This window comes from Macadamia integrifolia, chromosome 1, assembly GCF_013358625.1.
Source record: "Macadamia integrifolia cultivar HAES 741 chromosome 1, SCU_Mint_v3, whole genome shotgun sequence".
Taxonomy (NCBI): domain Eukaryota; kingdom Viridiplantae; phylum Streptophyta; class Magnoliopsida; order Proteales; family Proteaceae; genus Macadamia; species Macadamia integrifolia.
In genome coordinates, this window is record NC_056557.1 from 6398759 (window position 1) to 6425534 (window position 26776).

General features: G+C 39.2%; 1 protein-coding gene across 1 annotated transcript; it reads right to left on the reverse strand.

The window, feature by feature from the left end:
- On the reverse strand, nucleotides 1-26776 carry LOC122078447 (DEAD-box ATP-dependent RNA helicase 16-like). Its single transcript, XM_042644433.1, has 16 exons — nucleotides 26543-26776; nucleotides 24270-24450; nucleotides 23918-24073; nucleotides 23741-23830; nucleotides 23308-23436; nucleotides 22548-22648; nucleotides 21976-22090; nucleotides 19460-19591; nucleotides 19045-19110; nucleotides 17061-17240; nucleotides 4401-4496; nucleotides 3874-4014; nucleotides 1306-1388; nucleotides 794-831; nucleotides 486-700; nucleotides 1-372 (listed from the first exon to the last, which is right to left on the reverse strand). Exons 2-16 carry the CDS (start codon nucleotides 24438-24440, stop codon nucleotides 286-288), a joined length of 1800 nt encoding a protein of 599 aa, XP_042500367.1. The 5' UTR covers nucleotides 24441-24450; nucleotides 26543-26776; the 3' UTR covers nucleotides 1-285.

A 26776-nucleotide genomic window follows, 5' to 3' on the forward strand; every position in this document is an offset into this window, starting at 1 on the left:
TTGCTGAGAAACCACTCAAATGAAACTATTCGTGAATATTACTGCATGGACCGAGTTTTCTTTCATCCATGGTCAAGGGAAAATTGACTGAGGCTTAAGAATGGTTTTGAGATGATATCGTGCAACAGTGGGTGTAATTTAGACCATTCGTAGATAGGGGATGACCATACGGTTCCTTCATGCCTGGCAAAGGAAATTTTCTCCTAACTAATAATTTAGATCAAAATTGTTGGGGTTTTACATCCCCAGGTTTTAAATATCTACAAAAAGGTAGGGGGAAAAAATTCAGAAACAATGTTTCTTCCTCTGCTTATGGTACTCGTCACCCCCATCTTTTCCCCTCCTCTTGGCTCCTTTAGATCTCTTAGGTGCCTGTGGTAAATTTCAAGCAAATCCACATTGCACTTTAGATAGGATCATCATTGATCAAGGAAGGAGATTTATAGTATGGATTAGAGGTATGGGAAAGAAGAAAAAATGCAGACCTCGGCAGAAAAGGTCTTGAGAGGATCTCCACTTTTCCTGAATTTTCTCTTTGGTCCCTGTCGATGAGCTGATTTGTTATTTCCCATTGCAGCTCTAGCAAGCTTAACAATCTTGCTGGCTTCCTGAGTTGTTGGGTCCAAAAGGTATTCAGGCACAGCCCTTAGGTGTTGAGGAGGAGGTTTCTTGCTCAGCACTTTGTCATGCTTCAGTAGATCTGTTCACCCAGTATCAAATCGTTAGAATTATACAGCACTACAAGAACATCAATGCATCTTAAGCCAAATATCCAACCAATGAACTCCATTACCCAAGTCCCTTGGATTAGCTTCAAAATGAGTCTTCAACCTAACAACAGAAGTAGAGAGTCAGCAAGGACTAAGTAAAGGGAATGGTCCAGAATCTTTTCTTAGGTATATAAACTACCTGTGTATGCATGGCATGTTAAATATACACCTAAACTCATTTCATAGCATCTATACCCTGAAATCACCATTTGACGGAAGAAATTCTTTGAAGTGTATTTTTGCAAATGGCACTTAGGGTAAACTAAAAGAAGGTAGATGATATCAACCGTCAAAGAATGATAATTCTTCCTAAAAGTTACTTGTCTTCACTCCATTACCCTCACCTCATTCAGCATGTTTCAACCACATGAAAAAAAAGGTCCTCTGATCTGGGTTTTCCATATGGGAAGTTAAATTCCTACAGGCTACAGTTCACGAGGACATGAGAGAGAAAATTACTTCCCCGTAATTTATTTGGCCTTGTCTTAACAAAACTGCAAGTGGAATAAATTGTTGTTAGAGTAATCATACTTACTTCTCAGAGTTAAGAATTTCATTCCTAAGATCCTGAGCTCGTGATTCTCTTATTGCAACTTTAGTTACACTTTTCGAAACATCCTGTAATGAAAGCGAGAGAGAAAACAGACAAGGAAGCAAATCAAATATAAGAAAATGATTTGAATAATATTCACAGCAACAAACCTCTATAAGGTACTACCAGGTCATTAAGGTGAACTCAGGGTGATGTGCTGGAAGAAACCAACTAAAGGCCTCTATTTTTCATGCCTTGGACCATTGCATATGCCTATTAATAACTGATTTTAAAAATATATCACATGTAGAAAGCACCAATGCAGTTGAAGTACACCTCAATGAGTGAGACATGGGGTAAGGTCTGTTTCATACCTATCACCTGACACACCAGGCAATGGATGCCCATAACTAAAAGATCGCACACACATACAGAGAGAGAAAGAGAGAATTGGGCATGATCTGACCATTTCCAACACATACATGAGTTAACTAGGAAAAATTCATAATAGGACAGGCGCCCTTTCTTTTATCAGGGCAGGGGGTGGGTAAAAAGGAGGATAGATAACAATGAAAGCATATTTGTGGAGAGGGTGCAAGGAAACTAGTATACAAACAACAACAGAAGGGGCAAAGGCCCTACCCAATCAGATACATTCTCACATATGATATGTTCCTATTAATCCCTTCCCTAGTAAGAGTATCTGCAAGACTAGCTGAAGAGTCCAATAGAGAGAGGAATTCCCCTGCAGTCTGTAACAGCATAGACCTAGCCCTCCAAATGAATTGCATATACCTTGAAGGTCCTCTAATGCTAGCTTGCAACCACCCAATCAAGTTCCCTGTCACTTACAACCATAATATGCAACCATCCCTTAGAAACAGCAATCCCCAGGCCTTGCATAGCCACCTCAAGTGGAGCTGTGACAGAATCAGCAAAAAGCCAATAGGCCCAGAGAACACAAGAAGAACATAAACATTGTAACTCGTGAAAATTATAAAAGTAGGGTCTTTGGAAGACTTCATTCCCTGAAGATCTTCTTAAGATTGTATCTATCCTTTTCCCCACTGAGCCTTAATAAATTCGCCCCTTTGTGGGCTTTCAGTGCCAAAAAACAAAAAGCAAGCCCTTAATGCTGAAAGCCTGCAATTGTTGAAACAAAAGAGATTATTATGCTTTGTTTGCTTGAATCGCAGCTCGACCATAAAGGTGCACAAAGGTTTTAAAAGTGCATGAAGTAGCCCTAGACAGACAACAATAACAATGAAGCATAAATAACACTTCTCTAATTGACCAACACCTCACAATTAAGAGGTCATGAGTTCAACTCTCCTTGAAACATACCAATTAAAAAAAAAAAACGCTCTAATTGAGGGTGATGCAGATAAGTCACTTGAAATGTTTACTTTATTGGAAATAAGCCTTGGGTTAGGTCATGTAGGTGTTGGGCCTTTGATCCCATGAGTTTTTTTTTACAATAGGCCACTTTAATGGGCATAAAATATGGGTAGAAAGTAGGAAAACAAGATTTACTTCATTAGTTTAGTTAGGGTCCTAGTCTTGATATGTTTTGGTTGTTTTGTTCGAGTCCAACTCCATGTTGCAGTCTTGAGTGTCTTTTTGGAGTCCTGCTATGAATCTAATTAAGCTTTTTATATGGTGGACAAATAGCTTAAGTCTTAAGCTTAGTAGGTTTCCTTATTTGAGTCTATTTTCTTTATTATTTCAATTTCCTAGTCATTTCAGGTTTCCCAATCGGTTAATGATTGGGCTACGCCTTTCCTTTTTAGTGTTTGAGTCTGTTTTGAGTCTTCTATATAAGTGTGTAAAGGGCTACAGCATTATACACGAATTTGAATGAAATTTTCTCTTTCTATTTGCAAATATTTTCCTAAGATAGGTTGCGTTCATCAACTGTGATAGTTGAGGGTGAGAGACCCAGGCTGAAATAGCTGCTCCCCTACCATTCTTCCCTTCCTTTTTTCTCTCCTCTATTTTGCAGTTATATTTTTCTGATTTGTTTTTTAATCTGAAATTTATTGAATGTACTAAAGATCCTACCTGGGATTAGATCACTTGTGATTCGATCTTACATCATAAGGTAAATGTGGATGTACTGACAGAAATCAAAGGAGGTTATGCCTCATGCATCTACAAGTTCTAACAGCATGTGCCATTCTTCACCTTTTCAAAACCTGTTCAAACTTCAACAGGCATTTGAAAGGCAACTCTGGCCTTTTCCAACCAAAAAAAATAACCCGTGAATTGACAACAAATTATACAAAATCAGAAGAGGAAAGAGAAATTTCTTGGGAGTTACTCCCTCAAAAATTTTTTATCTTCGCACCCACCCACACAAAATGGTGATCCTGATGAGGTTATATAGTGCTTCAACAACATAAGACACCAATCGAATATCTCCAATCTACGATAACATTTTTAACCATTTGACTAGCTTCCTATTTATTCAGCCAAATGATAAAAATGCAGTCACTATTCATGCATTCCACATATTCAAAATCTCTGTCATCAACCATTGGACGATACCGACTTATTAAGAAAATGATTTACCTCAACTCTATATCGTAAAGACTCCACAGCATTCTTAGTAAGTAAAGGAAATGGTGCAATGAAGCTTGAAGTGTCTTGGTTCTCATAATCTCCCAACATGGATTTGATCTCTTCAAAAATTTCCATCTCATCCGGAGAAACCTGGTATGAACCATAAACAACAGAAGTTTATGACTACGTTCATTATCAGGTTTACTCAAACCGTTTTGCATGCCCCTCAATGAAAAAAATATAATTCAAGGCATTATAACTATTATGTAGGGCGGTAAACAACAAAGAAGTTGACAAATATTTATGCATTCAAAATATTGCACACTAAAAATAAATATCTATGCTTTTTTACCCTAATGAAATTGCATTACATGCCAAAATTAATAACAGATCTATGAATCAAGAATCATTCCAGTAATAATCTTTTCACAACTGGTAACCCTTTTCCCTAAGTTAGGAACTGCCCAAGGCAATTCTACTGGCTATTGTTACTCAAGCAAGTATGAAAGTATCATACATTAATTATTCAAACTTACCAATGAGACCGATGCACCAGTATTATAAGCTCTTCCAGTACGCCCTATTCGATGCACATATCCAGCAGCAGTTGGAGGCATTTCAAAATTTATAACCTGTCACAAAAGGTACAACAGGGCAAGTTAAATGCACAATATCTTTTCAGCCAAGAAAAAATCCATGCAGAATGCAATGAATTGAATACATCATAGGGCCAGCACTTGAGGAGGAAAATGCAGAAGGAATTGGCGTAAGATAGAAGACAGAAGCACCCAACATCTCCTTCTGTAGTTGGATCTAAATTTCAAAGGCATTTGAACATGTGTTGAGGGAAAAACCAATAACTAATTGCTGGCAGCATTTACAAATGCGCATTCAAGGATAATAAAATTCCTTCTGTAAAATCAGGCAAAAAGGTATCAAACTTAAGAATAACCCAATGGCATATCCAGATTCAATTTAGACTTCTAAAAGATTCAAAACTAACTTTGCACATTAAACTTGTTACAATCCCAGAGATTTGTAACCAAACCAAAGAAAAGAGAATAGAAGAGAAGAAGAAGAGGAGAGAGAGAGAGAGAGAGGTGTGATCAATGGTACTCTCAAAAGAGAGGAGAGACCAGCGATCAATCCAGAATATGTTGATCGCAGGTTTTAGTCCTTTACTTATATTAAATTAATGCTGAAAGTAAAAGACAATAGTACCCCCATTGCCCAATTACAAGAAAAGCCACATCACAGAAATATGGGGGCCGATGGGACCCAAAATGCCCTTATCGGTTTTAGAGTTTAGCGCCTACCCCTATCGGTTTTAGAGTTTAGCGCCTACCCCTATCGGTTTTAGAGTTTAGCGCTAGGTGATAAACTCAACACTCCCTCTCAAGCTGGAGCATACACATCACCCATGCTCAGGTTGGTACAACCATTACGAAAACTAGGAGCAAACAATGACTTAGTGAACATATCAGCCAACTGATCTGATGAAAGAACAAAAGGAGTCTCAATCAGCTTCTTTAGAATACCATCATGAACAAAGTGGCAGTCCACCTCTCTGTGCTTGGTCCTCTCATCGAAGACTGGATTACTAGAAATGTACACCGCAGCTTGGTTGTCACAATACATCTGCATAGGCTTGGTCATTGGAAATCCCAACTCCATGAGTAAAGACCGTAGCTACATTAACTCAGCAACGGTATGAGCCATAGCTCTGTATTCTACTTCTGCACTAGATCGGGCAATGGATGTCTGCTTCTTGCTACGCCTTATAACTAGATTACCTCCAAAAAATGTACAATAACCAGTAGTAGATCTCCGATCATTAGCAGAGTCGGCCCAATCAGCATCAGAATAGCCAACTAGTTCCATATGCCGATTAGGACGATAGATCAGCCCTTATCCAAAAGCACCCTTTAGATAACGAAGAACACAGACAACAGCATCCCAATGTGCTTTCTGAGGAGACTGGATGAATTAACTGAGGACTCCAACAGCATAGGAGATGTCAGAACGTGTTACAGTAAGATAAATCAGTTTGCCAATCAAACTCCTGTACTGATGCCCATCCTGAAAAGGTTCGCCCTCATTAACACCAAACTTTTGGTGAGGATCCATAGGGATATCAACAGGTTTTGATGCAAGAATGTCAGTATCAGATAAAAGGTCCAACACGTATTTCCTTTGAGACAGACTGATCCCTTTCTTACGTTGGATCACCTCAATCCCAAGAAAATAATGAAGTTGGCCCAAGTCCTTGGTCTGAAAGTGTTGCTGTAGATAAGCTTTCACTTTAGAAATTCATGCCTCATCATTACCAGTAAGAATAATATCATCAATATAAACTACCAAGACAACCAGTTTATCACCTCTGCGACAAACAAAGACAGAATGATCAAAATAACACTGAGAAAATCCACAAGCAACTATGGTAGCACTGAACCTGTCAAACCATGCCCGAGGAGACTGTTTAAGTCCATAGATAGCTTTGTGTAAGCGACACACACGACCTTCATTCTCCCCCTGAGCAACATAACCAGGAAGCAGCTCCATATACACCCGGAGGTTGCTCAAGAGAGCATCCATTTCTACATCCATGGCAGCTTTCCATCCAGGAATAGTTAGGGCATCATTATGGATGCAAGGAATAGGGTTAATAGAAAATGACAAGGCTAGACCATTGATGGGAGAGGGAAGATGAGGCGAGGAAACAAAGTTATCAATAGGATACACAACCATAGATTTTTGAATGCAAAAACGTGTACCTTTCCTTTGAGCAATTGGTAAGTCATCAGGCAAAGAAGGAGGAGGAGCTTCACCAGAGAAAGGCGGTAGTGGAGGAAGTGAATCATCTGGAGTATTGGTTTCTCCACTCAGCTGTCCAACCTTCTTCTTGTGCTAATAAACCTGTAGAGGTGAGTCACTGGCACTGTGCACATCAGAGAAGGATATGAGAGATGGAATGGGTGGGGGAGATGGAGAAGTCCACTCCATACCAGACTGGGATACCTGAGGAGAAAAAGAATGGTGTGCCTTCAAAGGTCATAGCACTTATACCCTTTCTGAGTATGTGAATAACCCAAAAAAATGCACTAAGTAGACCTAAGAGACAGTTTATCTACTTACACATGCAAATTATGGACAAAACGCACACAGCCAAAGACTCGGGGAGGAACAGGAAAACTTGGCAAAGTAAGGAACATAATAGAAAAAGGGGACCTATCTGAAAGCACTGAAGATGGCATGCGATTAATCAAGTGACATGCAGTTAAAAGTTAAAAACCCATCACACCAAAAATGTTTAGGAACATGCATATGAATCATAATAGCACGGGCTACCTCGAGTAGATGCCGGTTCTTGCGCTCTGCTACCCCATTTTGTTGTGGGGTATAGGCGCAACTAGTTTGATATATCATCCCACGGCTGGCACAAAAATCAGAAATATCATTTTGAGTATATTCTAAAGTATTATCATAACGAAAAATCTTAATCAAAATGCCAAACTGAGTTTTTATTTCATTATAGAATTGCTGAAACACAGATAAAAATTCAGATCTGTCCTTTAACATGTAAAGCCATGTAAGGCGAGAATGATCATCCACAAAAATCACAAAATAACGAAAACCAAATCTATTACTAATTCTGCAAGGACCCCATACATCAGAATGGACTAAGGAAAATAAAGACGGACTATGAGACACAGAGCGAGATGGGAAGGACACACGGTGATGTTTTCCCAACTCACAGGCCTCACATTCTAACCTAATCACAGACTTAAAACTAGGAAATAAAAGTTTCAACCTAGCTAAGAATAAATGTCCTAAACGACAATGCCATTAGAAAGGAGTCACATCCCCAACAGCAATAGCAGCAGCAGAAGTAGGAGAACCATAGTTGAGATAATATAAACTATCTTTTTCACGCCCTCCACCAATCGTCTTTCTCGTGTGAAGATCCTGAAAAACACAGTAAGAGGGAAAGAAGTCACATCCCCAACAGCAATAGCAGCAGCAGAAGTAGGAGAACCATAGTTGAGATAATATAAACTATCTTTTTCACGCCCTCCACCAATCGTCTTTCTCGTGTGAAGATCCTGAAAAACACAGTAAGAGGGAAAGAAGGTTACTGAGCAATTTAATGAGCTAGTTAACTGGCTCACAAAAAGAAAACTTAATGGGAATTGTGGAACATGTAGCATAGAAGATAAATTCAGTGAGGATGTGGGTGATATAGTACCATAGCCGAGAACCGGTGTTGAAGCACCGTTGGCAAGAATAACAGATGTAGAATTGGTATTAGAAGAAAAGGTTTTCAAAAGTGATGACTTACCAATCAATGATCCAAGCACCTGAATCGATGATCCAAGGGGTAGAGGTAGTGGTAAGAAGGGTTGAAGTCCTATATGAGCTAAGGTGGCAGCGGATGTAGACCCACCATTGGATGTATTAGAGGACGCCTCGAGTGTGCAAGCGTTGGAGCAACTGATTGATATAATCGCGCAGGCTGGTAGATGAATCTCCTTATGAATGGCTCGGTTTAGCATCAATGGAAGACCCTGTGTTAGTACCATCGTCTGACACTACATGATTGGCTAACTGGGGGGCCCACTCTGGCTTGCCATGCTTTGCCCAACAAGTCTCTACAGTATGGTTAGGCTTTCCACAGTAAGTGCACTAGCGAGATGCACGATCAGACGGCTACCCACTAGAACCTCGACCAACCAACCCACGTCCTCCCCCACGACCGCGACCACGACCACGACCACGTCCACGATTGGCAAGGAAGGCAAAATTGTCTTTAGAAGACTGATCAGGTTTTGTTGATAAAGTAATACGCTGCAGTCGCGAATAAGTGTCATTCAGAGTAGGAACAGTATTGCCTGTGAGTAGATGGCTCTTCAATGCTTTCAGATCATTATTCAAACCAGCAAGGAATTTGGAAACAAATAACTCATTACGCTGAGCTTTTAATTTGTCAATGTCAGTGGTCAAGGGTTGGAAAACATTAAGTTCTTCAACCATTCCCCTAAAAGCACTATAATAATCTGGAAGAGTTCTGTCAAACTGGCGAAACTGGAATAGTTTCTCATAATATCATAGGCACAAGTCATGTTCTTCTCCTGAGAGTAATTTTCCTTCAAATCGTTCCATACCCGCTTTGCAGTAGAGTGAAACATGACATTGGCAGTAACATCTGGTTCCATACTATTCCACAACCAGATTAAAATCAAGGCATTCTCCTTCATCCATTCATTATAACCCTTATCAGATGCTGGAGGAGGATCAGAAATAATATACTGAAGTTTGTCCATGGCTATAAGGTAAACCTTCACAAATTGAGCCCAAAGTAGGTAATTCGAGCTTCCCTTGAGCTTAATAGAAGTAATTTAGACATTGACCGTCCAAGGCAGATGCAGTAGTCACTGAGGTAATAGACTTGGTCTTAGCCATGAGAACCAAAAATAAAGTAGACAAATAGAGTCGCAGATATCTGGTTTTCACCCAAAAATACCAAGAAAAACAGCAAACCAACCTGAACCACAGCGACTGGATATCTAGCTTTCACCCAAGAGACCCGGGTTCGATTAAAAAAAAAAAAAAAGATGGTTACGGTTCAAGTTCTTCAAATCTTCAACATAGTACTAATAGAGCACGATCCATACACCAAATAAATCACTCCATATGATTTAATCCATAGTAGATGTAGCAGTAGGCGGCTGCGCACCAAAAAGGTTTAGCACTAAACTGAGATCAGCAGAGAGGGATTTGAAAAACGACTTTGATTTGATTACAGAGACTCTGATAACATGTTACAATCCCAAAGATCTGTAACCAAACCAAAGAAAAGAGAAAAGAAGAGAAGAAAGAAGAGAGAGAGAGAGGTGCGATCGATGGTACTCCCAAAAGAGAGGAGAGACCTACGATCAGTCCAAAATAGGTTGATCGCAAGTTTTAGTCCTTTACTTCTATTAAAATAATGCTGAAAGTAAAAGACAATATAACCCCCATTGCCCAAGTACAAGAAAAGCCACATCACAGAAACATGGGGGCCGATGGGACCCAAAATACCCCTATCGGCCCCTATCAGTTTTAGTAGCGCTAAACTCAACAAAACTGAAAACCAAAGAATAAAACAAAGCAACACCATACTTGAGTGGACTCAAATTGGATCTGAACAAAAATATTGATCCCCATAATACTTACAAACTTGTGCCCACCCAGTATAAAACAAACTAAACACAAACGATAGTGGTAATGACCCACAGAAATCTTAAAGCCAAGCTCTTGCAAATGTCAAGTTGGTTGTTGCTAAAGTTGGCTGATGATAATTATACTTGTACCACTCTGACCTGAGGGGGTAGCATCACAGCTGTAAACGGACTTGCTTTAGCCATACAGATCTTTATACCCCACTCTTAGATGGTAAAAAATCACATTAAGCTCTTTGGTTGTTAGTTTTGATTGGCCCCTGCATCAGCCGAATATCAATAATGCATTTTTATATGGTGAATTGCTTGAGAAAGTGTGCATGGAGCAACCTCCTAGGTATGTTGCTTAGGGGGGAATGCTAGTAAAGTTTGCAAACTTCATAAGTCAATTTATGGTTTGAAATAGTCACCTAAAGCTTCGTTTGATAACTTAAGTTCAATTGTTTCACAATGTGGATTCATATAGTGTCATTCTCACCCTTCAGTTTTTGCTCGTTGCTGAGACTCCAAGGTGATTTTATTGATTGTGCATGAAGAAGACATTATTATACAGAACAAGAGAACGCTAACCTGCTAGCGCAGGTACACACAAATGCTCAGGCCAATGGGAAGGTGCGAGGGCAGCACAGTCATTCTGCATCTGCTGCATCTAGGCATAGACACGCAAGCGAGTAGCATTCTTTATTCCTATTATATATGCCAATGTTGCAATGTGGGAATAAGGGTATAACTGTCCATAGGGGTATACTTTTAATTGTAATGTCTTAAGACCCTAATCCTACTATTATAAATGAATGTGAGCTTGGCATCAATTGACACAAGTCATAATTCCCCAAATCAATATTGTATCATAGCAGGAACTTTACTGTCACCCAAAACCTTAACCGAGCTCCATCTTCTCCTTCCTCTTCTCTCGGTCTTCTTCCACCTCGCAGCCTCACCCTCTTTTTTCTCCTCCACCACAGGACTCTTCTAGTCTCTCTCACCTCCCTATTTTGGTATAGTTAGGGTTTTACCCTTGGTGGTGAGTTTCTTCTAACCGGGGGTCTATTTTGTGGATCAAACCCTAATTGTTGCTCTCATATCTCTAGAAGTATTAGATCTGGACATTTATCTGTTCGTGATTTCTTGTGAGGCCAGCACCTATGGCGTCAGAAGATTCGACTACATCAGCTCTGTCATATAGGGGGAGTCGCGGTTCTAATGGTGACTACCCTTCATTCCCTGCTAACTTCATCAAGTTAGATGTGAGCAATTCTCTAATGTGGTCCAAATCTTGTTTTCTATCTATCAGTTCCTGAGGTTATTCCGATTACCTCATAGGTGCTACTGCTTTCCCTTCTACTGCTAGTGCTCCTCAAGACAAATGGCATGCTGTCAACTTGGTGATGGCCTATATCATCAATTCGATGACACCCTCTATTGCTCGGGGTTGTCTATTGTTAGATAATACTGCCTTTATTTGGAAAGCGGCTAAAGAAACATATTCGCAGCTGGGAAATACTACTCAATGCTTGTGAGTTGAGGAAGAAACTCCATAGGGACTCTAAAGGAGATGATTGTGTCCCAATAATTGTCTGAACCCCGTGGTATGTGGCACAAACTTGATTACTATAAGATTTATTAGCCTGCTTGTGCTACAGATGTTATTGGTCCAAGAAGCATGAGGAGATGCTGTGAGTATATGATTTTTTGGCTGGCTTGAATGTCGAATTTGATTAGATTCAAGCTCATTCTTAACCGTGGTCCCTTTCCCATACTAGAGCAAGTTTGTTTCTATTCAATTAATATTTCCAGCAATTTCACTATTCGGTTAAGAATCAATATGATGCTAGAATTAAGGTCCTGAAAACTGATAATGGTACAGAATACAAGGAAAGTTCCTTTCAAACCTTCCCTGCAGATCATGGTATTGTTCATCAGACCAATTGTGTTGATACACTTGCCAAGAATGGGGTTGCAGAGAGGAAAAATAGACACTTGTTGGAGGTTGCCCAATCTCTCATGTTTGCGATGCATGTGCCTGCTCCATATTGGAGTGAGGTGGTTCTTACTACGGCATATTAATCGGGTTTCATCTCGTGTTATGGGATTCGTAGTCCCATTAAGTTACTCACTGGTTCCAAATCTTTCGTGGTGCCACCCAAGGTTTTTGGTTCTATCTGCTTTACTCAGAGCCATCATCTCCATGGCAAGCTTGATCCTAAGGGTTTTTGTTGTATCTTTGTGGGATACTCTGCCACTTAGAAGGGATAAAAGTGCTACCACCCACCTTCTCGATGTATGTTAGGGTTACTTTTGATTCCTCCATTTGATGGTCCACCACTTTACCAAGTGGAAGAGGAGGTTGTGAATGAAAAAGGGACACAAGAGGATTCTGTACAAGGGTAGCCCCAATATGCTCAAAAGGAGTTACAGGCGTATTCTTTTCCAGAAGAGGAGAATAGATACCACGACCACTACCACTATCACTGCTCCTGTCCAACCACAACTGACCTCTAATCCAGAGCCCACTTTCCCATCAAGTAACCTTTTCCCTTCTGATCCATCTTTGATACTTTTATTGTAGTTCGTAAAGGGGGTAGGACTTATACTCAACATCCTATTTCTAATGTGTCTTATAATTTCCTATATCCTTCCTATCATACTTTTGTATCTTCTTTGTCCTTTGTTTCCATTCCCCAAACCTGGCAGGAGGCTTTTGTAGAACCTTAGTAGAAAGAAGCAATGGATGAGGAAATGAGGGTACTTTAAAAGAATGGCGCGTGGGACTTAGTTGCCCTCCCATTACATAAGAAGATTATGTGATGCAAATGGGTGTTTACATTCAAGAAGAATGCAGATGGAAGTCATGGAACTGTAGACAGATACAAAGCAAGATCAATAGCCAAATATTTTACTCAGACCTATGGGATTGACTACGAGGAGACGTTCTCCCCTGTTGCTAAGATGAACAGTACGAGTGATTTTCTCTAGTGCAGTGAATATTTTACTCAGACCTATGGGATTGTCTACGAGGAGACGTTCTCCCCTGTTGCTAAGATGAACAGTACGAGTAATTATCTCTAGTGCAGTGAACTTTGGATGGGATCTACAACAGCTAGATGTCAAGAATGTTTTCCTCCATGGTGAACTAACTAAGGAAGTGTATACGGATGTCCCTCCAAGCTACTCTGCCAAGGGAACTCTAAGGAAAGTATGCAAGCTAAAGCGGGCACTACATGGCTGAAGCAATCTCTCAGGGAATGGTTTGGGCACTTCCACAAGGCCATGATTGTGGTAGGATTCAAATAGAGTAATGTTGGTCACACCTGTTCATAAAGAGGGTAAGTGACCAGGTAACTATCCTTATTGTGTAGGTGGATGATATAGCTGTTATTAGGAACGATTCAGCTAAAATCTCTAAACTTAAGGCTTATCTGGGTAAGGAGTTTGAAAATAAAGGACCTAGGCAAGCTAACGTACTTCCTTGGTATTTAGGTAGCACGGTCTACTAAAGGTGTAGTTCTCTCCCAGCGAAAATACATCCTAGATCTTCTTTTTAAGACTAATATGTTTAGATGTAAGCCATCTGACACACCCATTGAGACTAATACTCATCTTAAAAGCAAGGAAGGTGAACACGTTGATTAGGTTCGATATCAGAGGTTGGTTGGATGACTTATTTACCTGTCTAATACATAGTTTTTAAGGCGCTGCTAAGGCGACAGCTGCTAAGGCGTCGCCTTACCAGCGCCTTGGCGCTAATGCTATCTAGAGATGGTAAGGCAGTGCTCCGCCTTACGTGAAGTGGCACCTTATGGGTTTTTCTTTTTTTTTAAACACATTTTAAAATTACTTGATGAAGATTCCAAATATATATTTTTTATTGGTAGGTGTACGGTTTTGTTAACACTTGAGAAGTATGGGATCAGCTTTACTCCACCAAAAATAACCAAAACAAACAAAACAAAAACACGATTCACAAACAGCGTTTGGATTTTGTCAAGGGTTTTAAGAAAGGGCTTTGAAAAGGAATCAATGAACAAGGAAGAGCCACTGATCCAAGCGACCATTCGGTTCCGGCAGCGGTGAGCTTCATTCTTCTTTGACAGGAGTAGAAATATAGTGGATGACCTTAGGGCTTAGGCACTCATTTTGGCATCATAGAGGTAAGTATAATAAATACTTATATTTTTTGTCTTCTTTTCTTTATATTTATAATTTTGTTTCATAATTATGTATTTATATTATATGTTAATATATTATGATGATTGATGATTGATGATTGATGATTGATGATTGATGATTGATGATTGATGAAGATGAACTTAGTTTATTCACTTTATTAATCTGTTTTCTTGATGAATATCTTACATTGGTATGAACATGAACCTTTGATATTTATTTAACATATGAGTAATAGGATTCAACTAGGATTTGAGCCAAATAGATTGGTTTTATAAAAAAAATTGCACAGGAACGCTTTAGTCGATAAGGCAACGCTTTATGCCCGCCTTATCGCTAAGGCGCTCCGAAAGACCCTCAAACGCCTCCGTCGCCTTACCGCCTTAAAAACTATGGTCCAATACTCGACCAGACATTGCCTATGCAATTATTTTGGTGAGTCCATACATGCATGATCATTATTCTTTTCACATGGAAGCTGCATTTCGCATTCTTCGTTACCTGAAGTCAACTCTGGGGAAAGGCATCCTGTTCTCCGCTTCTAATCATATGCGCGTAGAGGCTTATACTAATGCTGATTGGGCTGGCTCTCCAAATGACCGTCGATCCACATCAAGCTATTGTACCTTTATTGGCAGAAACCTTGTAACATGACATAGCAAGAAGCAAGCAATTGCAGCCAGATCTAGTACATAGAGTTTCGAGCCATGACACATGGCATTTGAGATTTTCTTTAGCTTCAGAAACTCCTTCAAGACTTGGGTGTGCATGTTTAGTTGCCCACGTTGTTGTATAGTAATAGTACGTCAACCATTAGCAATTGCACACAATCCAATTCAACATAATCGTACTAAGCATGTGGAGATTGACAGACATTTTATCAAAGAGAAACTAGAGCAAGGTCGTATATGTATCCCTTTTGTGAGAAGTAGAGATCAGTTGGCAGATGTTCTTACAAAGGGACTTAGTAGTAAAGTTTTTCAGTTGTTGTATAGTGATAGTACGTTAGCCATTAGCAATTGCACACAATCCAATTCAACATAATTGTACTATGCATGTGAAGATTAACAAACATTTCATCAAAGAGAAACTAGAGCAAGGTCTTATATGTACCCCTTTTCTGAGAAGTGGAGATCAGTAGATGTTCTTACAAAGGGACTTAATAGTGAAGCTTTTCATTCTATTATGTGCAAGTTGGGCATGTGTGATATCCATGAATCAACTTGAGGGAGAGTGTTGTAATGTAGGAATAAGGGTAAAATTGTCCATAGGGGCATACTTGTCATTGTAATGTCTTTAAACCCTAAACCTACTATTATAAATAAAGGTGGGCTTGGTGTCAACTGACACAAGCCACAATTCCCCAAATCAACAGTAAATGATTCATCTGGTATTATAAATGTAAAATCCTATCAATAACAACACTCTCGGATGAAAGATTTGGGTGCCTTCAAGTATTTTCTTGGGATCAAAGTAATTCAGAGTAAAAAAAGGAATTAGTCTCTCTCAAAGAAAATATTTGTTGGATACTTGGATCTTCTGTCTGATTGGTATGTTAGCATCCAAGCCTGTTGATACACTTACTGATCCACATAAAATATTTGGGGCAAATGATGGTGAGGAGTTTGCAGACAAGCATCAATACAGGAGATTAGTTGGTAAATTCACTTACTTCACATTTATTAGAACAAACATATCATTTGTTGTTGAAGTCATTAGTTTATGGAAACACCTAAGAGGGGCTCACTAGGAGGCAGCTCGTTGGATATTGAAGTATCTCAAAAGTGCTCCAAGGAAGGGTCTCATTTATCAACCTAATACGCATATTGGGTTGTTTGGCAATTCTGATGCAGATTGGACTAGTTGAAGGGGACAGGAGGTCTACAATTGGTTATTGTACATTTGTTGGTCTGTGGCTCATACTGAAGTTGAGTTGATGTGGTTGTGATCACTTCTTCATGAGCTTGGATTTTTTGTTACCAAACCTATTGACATATTTTCTGATAATCAAGCTGCCCGTAACCCAGTTTTTCCAGAAAGGACCAAACATAAGGAAGTTGATTGTCAGTTTGTGTGGGATGCAGTTATGAGAGAACTGGTTTCTACTCCATTTGTTAACTCTGGGAGATAACTAGGTTATATGTTCACTAAAGCTTTGTTTTGTCCAGCCTTTCTTGACGGATGTTCCAAGCTGGGTACGGGTGATATCTATGCTCCAGCTTGAGGGGGTGTTAAAGTTCTCTATATGTGTACTGCAGGGGGTGTTTTTGTCCTATATTTTTGTTATTTGGAATTATCTACACATGTGTTTATGTCCTTTGTCATAATTGTCATTATGTTCTACATTATAAATAAAGTGGTTGCTCATGGATTAAAGATGTGGTCCAACCGTGAGACTGATTTTCTCACTTTGTGGTTACTCTTCTTCTCTACTTCTCTTCACTATTATGCATGATAGGGTTTTTTTTTTTTTTTTGCAGTTCAGATTACAGAATATGTGAGACGAATCGGAGGGGGGGGGAACTTGCTAGGCAAATACATCCTACAGTTGAGTGGCACGAACATAATATCATAGAAAACAGTCATCATGCTAAATGCGTGAAGAGCTTGATTTCTTAACAGAAACCCACTCTTTTACCATAAATTGCTATGCTCAGAATCACTGTCAAGTTTGAATTTGAAGACGAGAAAGCTCAAAAGAAATCTCACGTAAGTCCAACTCACTGATGATAAAATATTTGCTTCTAAATTAAGTGAAAATATTATGATGGATTTCAATGAAAAATTGATGAGTCCAACTCCGTTGCATACCGTATAAACATTCTTAAAGTCAATTCCTCTCACTACTCCAAATTCTGAGTCTAATTTTTGCCTGAGGTGCTTTTTAGATTTTCTTAACGAGACTTGATTGTCCAACTTGAATTCTTCCTTCTCTTTTATTTGGCTGCCATCAGTTGCTATAAGATAATCAAAGAGTCCCGCATTGAATTCCTGATGAAAACAATTAATATAAGTAATATATGAATGTCGAATATGTAAGAAAAAGGCAACCACAAAATAATGTTTAATGACTTAAATGAAGAAAAACAAGTTTAAAAACTAAAGAACAAGAAAATTTGTGCTAGCATGAGCCCCAGGTGGATGAATGCTTCATCCTGTGCCTACAAGTGAAGGAAAACCTAATTTTTACAGTTTTATTACAAAATTTGGTCTCGTTGTCAAACATGCTGCCCAGTTCCAAAGTAATTCTCATTCTTCCATTGTACACTCGGAGTCATTTCATTCTCATGGTGTATTTTAACAAAGGAAAATTAAATTACTTCCAGTTCCATTATGATAAGCAAAGTTATTGCATGTTGGCTGCAAATAGTACATTGATGATAAGCATAGTGTATATTAAAATTCTACCTAATTTCATTTTATTTTCTCCTGGATCATAACAGTATTTTAACATAGGCATGGCACACAACAAAAATTTTACAAATGTTAAGATTAATGAAAAACCTTAGCCAAATAACAAGACGCCTCACCCAAATCACTTATTTTCGACATCCAGCCCATCAGCCCTTAAGCCCAAGATTTCTCTTCAATGCTAACTTAAACCTATGTACCAGTTTCTTTTCCATTCTTTGCCAAACAGTAGTAAAAAACTCATAAACCACTTAAACCTTTGAAAGAAACCAGTCCACCCTACTCAAACCCTCCTTTTCCTGTTAGGGTCCACTTTAGCCTTTTATTGATTTTAAATATTTTTTCAGTTAATCCAAATTGTTTCTTTCCTTGTCCTTAGTTTAATTTCATAACACGTTTAATTTCATAACACAAGCAGTATGTATTCGGAATAATATCCAATAGACTAGTACCTATGAGTCTTTTCTTTGATAAGTTCAGAATTTTATCGAACATAAGAAAGGGGTAAATGAACATCAAGTACAAGAAAAGAAATGAACCCACAACAACTGAATAATCATACAGCCCCAAAAATTAGTGTGGAAGAGGAAACAAATTCCCGGATCTCCAACATGGTCTCTCTACACCCTCCCTACTTGGAAGTTCAGCCAAGAAATTAGCACTCCTTTGCTTCCAACTGAACGAGCAGTCCACCTGAGATGCTGATGTGCCTTAGGACATGTGCAAATCTACAACATCCTTCTGGATCCCTGGCCCAAGCTACAGTAGTAGCCAAGTCACCCTTCACAATTATTTTGTCCATCATTTCTGCGAACTCTAATGCCATCCAAAGAGAAGCAGTTCTGCTCTGTCGGGATTTCATTTCCCAGTAGCTAGGATTCCCCTCTTTTCTAATTCAAACAAAAACCATTTGGCCACGGACTATTTTTTCCCCAACAAATTCTTCTCCTTGCATACCTCTTCCCATCACTTCTCATGGCATAATTCATAACCAGTGGGACATACTGATAAGCTCAACCACATGTATATCTTAAAACAGAAAACTAACTTTTCTCCTACCTTCCTGCATCAGGATGTTTGGTTAACAGATACTCCTACAAACTACAACACTTCACTGCATATGAGTTCATTCCATAAATTACTTCCCCATTTTCCTGGATTCTTTTCCTCACCCCCAGGCCCCAGCCGTCTCTAAGTCATCGTTCACATTTGAAGAGTTGCATCCCTCAATACATGAAACCACTCAACAAGCTATTTATGACTTCATCCTTTGTGAACATCTACTTAACATGCACTTGTGGCAGGCGTAAACAACTCCAAAATGTTACCACAACCATTATTTCAGATCATCAGTAAAGAACAGGATAACAAGCACAAGACATACCTCAAGGATATGGAGACGTGAATTCTGTGGTAACTCGCCATTTAAGACAGCAGATCTGATTCCAAACTGCCACCAAGCCAAATTTCAGTCTCAGCACTAAGAGGTAGAAATAAATAAAAAAAAAACCAACTTTGAGTGGCTGTACAAATAAATAATTGACAAGGAAAGCATCCTAATGGTCCAACTTGAAGATGAAAAACAATGGAGTGCAAGTGAAAGAGATCTGCAACAAGCGTATGATGGATTCATGAACAATGAACATAAAACTAATTACTAGTTACTGGCAGAGTCTTAAAATGAGGGCACCATCACATTAGGTCTCATCAAGTCCTGGTATACCCGCAAGGACCCCGAAAAAAAAATAAAAAATCCAACTCGATCCTGGATACCCAAGATACAGTAGATGTTAGTGTACCTGTTCTAGGAAAAGTCTCAATCTGAAAGCCATGTCAATTGTGTTGACAAATATCAAAACTTTTTTCTGAACAAGTTCCAGCTTCAGGAGAGCAAGGATGTGAAGTAGTTTGTCACGAGCACTGCATGAAATCTGAACAAAACATTTAATCAGAAAGGAAGAATACAAAAATGAAAATCAAATCTTGAAGTTCGATAAAATAAAGCCAAAAGAAACAGATTTATTATGTCAGGTGGCAGCAACCAAGACCTCTTAGAGGATAACAATGTCTCTAGCCATATATCTCAAATCAATATATCTATTGATATAAAATAATAAACTACAGGCACGTACACACATTTTATGCGCATGTCAAATATAAACTTTTTCTCGAAGAAAATTATAAAGGGCCTCCCAAGCTTACGCATGGGCACCTCCATATGGGATTAATGTCTAATCCACTGCATCAATATACACTTAGATTCTTCTGATATGATGGAAGACTTAGAGATCCTGGTGACCTCACATCAAAAGGTGTACACATGGATTTACGATACGATACAATACAAGTACCTCAAATATACCTTCAATGCTAACTATATTAAAAAGCCAACAATCTCTTCCATTAACAGCTGAGAACAAACCTGCAGGTCCATTATCTCCCAATGGCATAGTCCGAGGGACACCTTCCAACTCCAGTACTCCACACTCTCAAGACAATATTTTCATGAACAGAAGACCAAAGACTCAATCAGGAACTGATTCCACATCACCCAAGTACATATTACAAGGATTCCCCGCCGGGGGGGAGGGGAGGCATTTTTTTACCAAGTAGTTGATAGTAAAAATATGATCCAATCCAACAGTGAAAACGAACTATTGAATCATAGATGGTACACCATGTCGTCATAGTCATTGACAAAGAACAAAAATATGCTTCAGTGGACTTGTCATATTGGAACTTGATATTAAGCTGTGGAGCTTTCAGGTTCTATAATCTGTTCTATCTGTTAAATCAAGTCCCTGCTGACAGCTTTTGAAGTTGCAGCATCTCATTTATATCCCAGTAACTTAGATTCTGTGCAAAATGCATCCATTCTACTACCTGATATTTGCTGCCAAGAAATTCACAGGTTGAGCAGTTTTGTAATTTGCAGCACTAAAGAAATTTGGATAGGATTTCATTAGCAGCTGGTGTCCACATCAAGACTACTTCCAAAACATCCCCTCCCAACCAGAAATCTGTACCATGGTTAAAAGAGCACTGGTGAAGGACTTCAATACCCTCCCCACCAGAAATCTGTACCATGGTTAAAAGAGCACTGGTGGTGGACTTCAATCCCCTCCCCACCAGAAATCTGTACCATTATTAAAAGAGCTCTGACGGTGCTTTATACCATTCCATAGCCCATCCAATGGCTACTCTTACCTTCATGCGTGCCTGTACACACTAAGCCATACCTACATTTAATCCTTTCCATAAACACTACTGTTCAATACCAAATCTAGAAATTCATTCAGAATTATGGATTTATTGATCAAATAAATTCTTCTCAGGCCAAGATCACCAAATTGCTCGGGTTTGCAATGTTAGTACCAGTCAACTAAATGAAACTTCGAAGTCTCCACCCAACCCTTAAACAGGAAATACTAAATTCCTGTGACCAAAAAGAACTTCTAGTTTGGAATTTTAATATAAAAATAATTAATCCCACAAGCACATCGTCAGAGATCTAACCTACTAGAATTTCAATATAGAAATAATTAGTCCCACAAGCACATCGTCAGAGATCTAACCTACTGGAATTTCAAAATAAAAACAATTAGTCCCACAAGCACATTGTTGGAGATCTAACCTACTCAGAAATCATTTACATGGTGGTACATATAGAGCACTTCATATAATGGGTCCTGGGTTTGCTTTCTTACACTAACTGAGTAGGGCTCCCCCAGCCATTAATAAGACCCATGCATTTTTAAAAGTGGCTGAAGGAGCTCCTACATTAGGATTTAAATGAGAGCTTCAGACAGAGAAGACTTACTGTGGCAATATCTTGTAGTCATAATAGGTGTGGGAATTCCTTCTCTACTTGATAATGGATTCCAGGTCAAGGTCGTATCATAATTATATTTTGGAAAGGCTTATAAAAGGGCCTTGACCATGGGGCCACCCTCTCTTTGCCTATATTCTTAGGGAGTGAGAGTAAGAGACTACCAGTGGGCGGTAATAGTGAAGCTGGAGTACACCATGGACATAGGCGCAGAGCTGAACAACTTCAATGGTTGTGTTCCTTGCTCAAGGTTGATTTATTTTATTTTTTACTGCTTAATGCTTTCACTGGTGGCCAAATTAAGCAAAAACAAGATAAAAACTTTGATCAGTTAGATCACTTTTTCTTTTTCCCTTTTTTTGATAGGTACACCCCAAGAAAAACTCATGAACTCTTACTTGTCAGATGTTGGTCCTTACCAAGTAAGCTACCCCCTTAGGTTTTTTCAGATCACTTTTCCCTAGTGAAGTAGGCAGAAAATCTTACCCAAAATTGCTGAACATTTTTAGGGATAATATCATCCTTAGTATCTCCAACTTCTGGCAGAGTCAAAATGAACGGATTGTGTAGAACAAGCTTCTTTAACTTCTCGACATCAGCGCTGCCATTCAAGGAAGAGAAAAAAAATGCCATAGATGAACCTTCATAAGCACTGAGAAGAAGGAAATACAAATAAAAATCTTGCAAGATGCTCTGATGAATAAAAGTGGAGCCTATGAATGTTACAGTCTCTCATTTTTCTCTAATGAATTGGCCAATTCAGGTTTTCAAATTTTTTATGGGGTGGTGGGGGAGTTGAAGGTTTATGTATTATTAATTATGAGAGAGAGAGAGAGAGAATAATGCCTGAAGTGCTATAAATCTGAAAATATTAGCAAAGCTTCATCACATATTGGGGATCAGCTGTACAGGAGCTACTAGATGTAGTCACTTTCATTAATACAATATACAGTTATACAAAGGACCCCAGAATGACGCAAACTGCTGGGAGTTGCCAAGTAACAGCAGAATTAGTAAGCTAAATTATAGACACTCCAAAAGAAATGTACACAACAAACCTTGAGGTCGCAGACATGAGAAGGGACTGACAACGTCGAGGGATATGAGGAGTAAGTGCTTTTAGATCATCTTCATAGCCATATGACAAAAGAAGGTCCGCCTGAAAACAGATATGAATCAATGTTTTCCTTAGTCCAATGAAGAAAAATAAGTGACCAGAATTTCATGGTAAAGGAAAATGCCCAAAGGAATTGTGAAAGCAACAAGGTTAAAATATTCAGACAGGGCAAAGCAAAAAAATCTCACAGAATGATGATTAATTTATTCATAATGAACAACTAAAAGCTTATGCAAGTCAGATTCTTGGATGCATGCTGAATTAGTCATATAATGAGACAAAATATTTTTCAATCAGAAAGCACATGATAAAAATGTATTACTAAGATCCAATATTTTCGGATCCTCGACCTTATGCTAGGGTATACCCTGGAAACAAAGAGCTACACTTATGACCCAGGAAAGCGAGTAGCCAACCCCATTTAGTTGGGATAAGACTTTATTTTAGTTAGTTGAGTCGTACATACAATTTTTGTTTACATGTACAATTATGCATCATCTATTGTTTCGTGATCTAACTACTATACACTCTTACAATTTTATAACAATAAAACATATGAAAAGAAACTCCGGTATCATAATGGTTCTATTTGACATAAATACTACTCCAATGGAATCAACCATTCTGATGCAGGTTCAGCTTAAATGCAAGTCACGAAATATATGTGAGAGAGAGAGAGAGAGGTTATCACGAATTCGCACCTCATCCATAACAAGGATCGAAAGTGAATCCTGAAGGGACTTTGGCTGAAGAACATCTCCTGACATACATGTCGAAATGCAAGCTGGTGTGGAGACCAGAATGTCAGGTGGTCCAGACAATGCCGCACGCTAGGAGCAAGAACACAATAAAAATAGACAAAGTTATGCCCCAAGGGAGGACAGCCAGAAAATAATTTTGCAGCATCCTTCCCAACACCACTAAGAACTTTGGAAGTTGAATAGGCACAGACAGGGTTTGAGGAATCAGGTCGGATCAGTGGAACCAGCTGATTCAGATCGGAATTTCAAGGGCTTTTTCGCCAATTCCTACCATTGCTTGCCCTATACTAGCCAATTCAAATCAGAATCAGTGGCAACCAATTCCAGTGCCAATTCTGATCTCTCAAACCTTGGGCACAGAAAATCCACCTACCAAGTCAGAAACAGGCATGCCACTTGTTAACTGCACAACTTTCAGTTGAACTCTACAGGCCTCAATGAGAGATAGTACCTCAGAATAAACCTGCAAAAATATTTAAAAATAAGAAGTCCATAGCTGAATAATAGTTAGTTATTCAGAAGCCAATGATTAAGACTACGTGTAACATGCCTGATGGCATAGTTCACGGGTAGGGACAAGAACCAAGGCGCTTGGAGCAGTTTTTGGTGAACCAACATTCAAAAAGAGCTTTTGGAGTAATGGCAGGAGGTAAGCAAATGTCTTTCCAGAACCAGTTTTTGCCCTTGCAACAACATCCTTGCCTTCCTGTACACCATCATGCAATTGAAAATAACAACAATATTAATAAGAAGAAGAAGACCATTCAAACCCTAAATTTGACCTAAAATTCCAATAGATAAAGTGAAGTCACCTCAGCATGAACAAAAGATGGTAATGGGACTCATCACATTTGACACAAAAGGATTTATAACTAAAGAGCAATTTAACAAATAAAACTGACCAAAATCAACGGGATGGCTACTTGCTGGATTGGAGTTGGTTTTGTGATACCCTTTTTTGTCAATGCCCTAATCAAGCGGGGCTCCAAACCAAGCTCCTCGAAAGTCTTAATTTCTTCTTCTTCCTGTCCACCCTCTACCACGCCTTCTTCATTCTTCGCAACATTAGCCATGGAGTCTCAACTGAAACATATCATTCAACTAAACTCAGATACAACAGGACCACAAAGAAAACAGATGGATACACATAGGAAGTTCAAAACTCATGAATCAAAACCACAACCAATGAACATCAAACAATTGTTTCATCGTTCTTCTTGCGAGAAGGAAAAAATATCTACACGGGATTCAAGAACAAAGAGAAAACCAAAGAATAACGCCAAAAACAGAGTCCAAGGAAAACCCTTGAAGATGAATCACCTGTTTGCAGTGTAGAAAGAAATAGTTGAAGAACCGACAATTTCAAATCTTCAACCGTTGTACTTCAGGCTTTAGGCTTTGGCATTTGAGTTTTGGGGAGACGATAGAGACCAAAGAGACGAAGAGACAGCCCTTGAAGAGAAAAAAGAGATATATCTAGGGGTTTGCTTCAATTCATGGGTTCCAAAAATCGTGAATCGGTTCTGTTAATCGACTGATTCAGGTTAGAATCGGGATCGGACCCTATGTTAACCGCTTCAAGTCGCCCCTAACAGAATTGGTATCGGATAGGCCAATTCGATGTCGTTTTCTTTAATTAGTTGCTGAAACATCTCCAGCGTCTCCACTGTGCACTAAACAATCAACTAGAAGATAGAGCAAAGTAGCGGATCATGTATTCATGTTGAAGAGCAAGAGTAAGTCAGGTTTGGGCGAGTAAGGAGCATAGTTAGTAAGTTCGGGGACGGCAATAATACAGAACGGATACGTACGGCAACTACATGGACCATACGGCAATAATACTTTTCAATAATCCAACGCAATAAAATGCGTACAACAATAATACGATACGTTTTTAATACAGTTGCCCTGTAAAAATCCGGGAGCAAAAATATGGGTTTATTCTGGTATTTAGAAGGTTCTAAAACTGGTTGTTTGCAACTAAATTCTAAACTCACATACTTCCATGAATATTTAAATCCATCTAGCTTTACAATTTGGAATCATTTCTACATCTCTTCAAGCACTAAGGGCCTGTTTGATAACGTTTCTGTCGAGAAACAGCAGAAACATAAATTTCCGTTTCTAGAAACAGAAACGGAAATGAAGGTGTTTGATAAGTCATGTTTCTAGAAGTTGATAGTAACTAGCGAAAGAATGGCCACAAGTCGTTTCCAGAAATGGCGTCTGGGTCGTTTCTTGAACTATAAATAGGTAAAAATTTCAATTTCTATTTCTAAAAACAAGTGAAACGAAACAGTTTTATCAAACGTTTTTGTTCCGTTTCTGCCGTTTCTTTGAAACGTTATCAAACGGGCCTAAGAGATGCCTCTGCCTCTCAGGTGTTGAGGTCATTCAACATTCCTTGACTTCATCGTTGTTTTTCTCCACTAGGGAATTATTTAATAATTAATGAGGTACTTATATTTCCTACAGGATGCTTTCAGACTTGGCAAAAAAAGCAAAACAAGAAGCTCCAGCTGATTGTTTTTATCAATTTCTGGAGTTTCATCACCAAATGGTGCAAGCAGTGACTGACATGGAGTTAATTCAAGCAGCGACATGTAGTGAAATGGTTGAAGCCACTCTCGGTCTGATTAGAAACAGAGGAATAAAGACCCTCGTTGCCTCCATAGATTGCGAAGGCATTGCTCTTGCTGATGAAACTCTCTCCAGAGTACTCATGAACAGAAGCTTCAATGCAGAGAAAACGAAGGAGAAGAAAAAGAATAAAACCGAAACCTCTGAATAAATCGATTGATGCCATTGTCGCTGAGGTGAAGCTCAAGCGACAATTATAGCACCAGAAAGTGAGAGACCCTACAATCGACAGAAACAATGTATCTTGTTCCTCTTTGATAGGATCTTATCTATCCTGGGAAGCCTTTTTTGAACAGACAGAGAGAGACAGAGAGGCTGTGGGACAAAGAACAGCTGGTTGCATTGAGGTCTTTCAGAGCAGGAAAGGGAGAAAGGCTACCGATTTAATCCCTAATTCCATACGTGCCTAAATCGAACAAACATTCAAGCATAAAAACCATCAAAATCCATGCCTAAAATACCCTAAAATCGAACAAGATCGCATCACACCGAAGCCTAAAATCGAGAGAGAGAGAGAGAGAGAGAGTCAGCTTACCTTCGTGCACAGAGGAACCTCGACCTCGACCTCGACCTCGCTCTCGCTGGAACAATAGTAAACCTCGCCGACAGAAAATCGAAGATGATGAAGGAAGTGGGAGATCGTCGCCGTCTCCGATACACTCGTCGTAGCTGTTGTACTCGCCGTTGTCGCCGTCTCCGTGGCCGCTGCAAGCTTTGGGTTTCAGTTTCAGTTTCAGTTTCAGTTTCAGACACTGGGAAAGAATTGCAC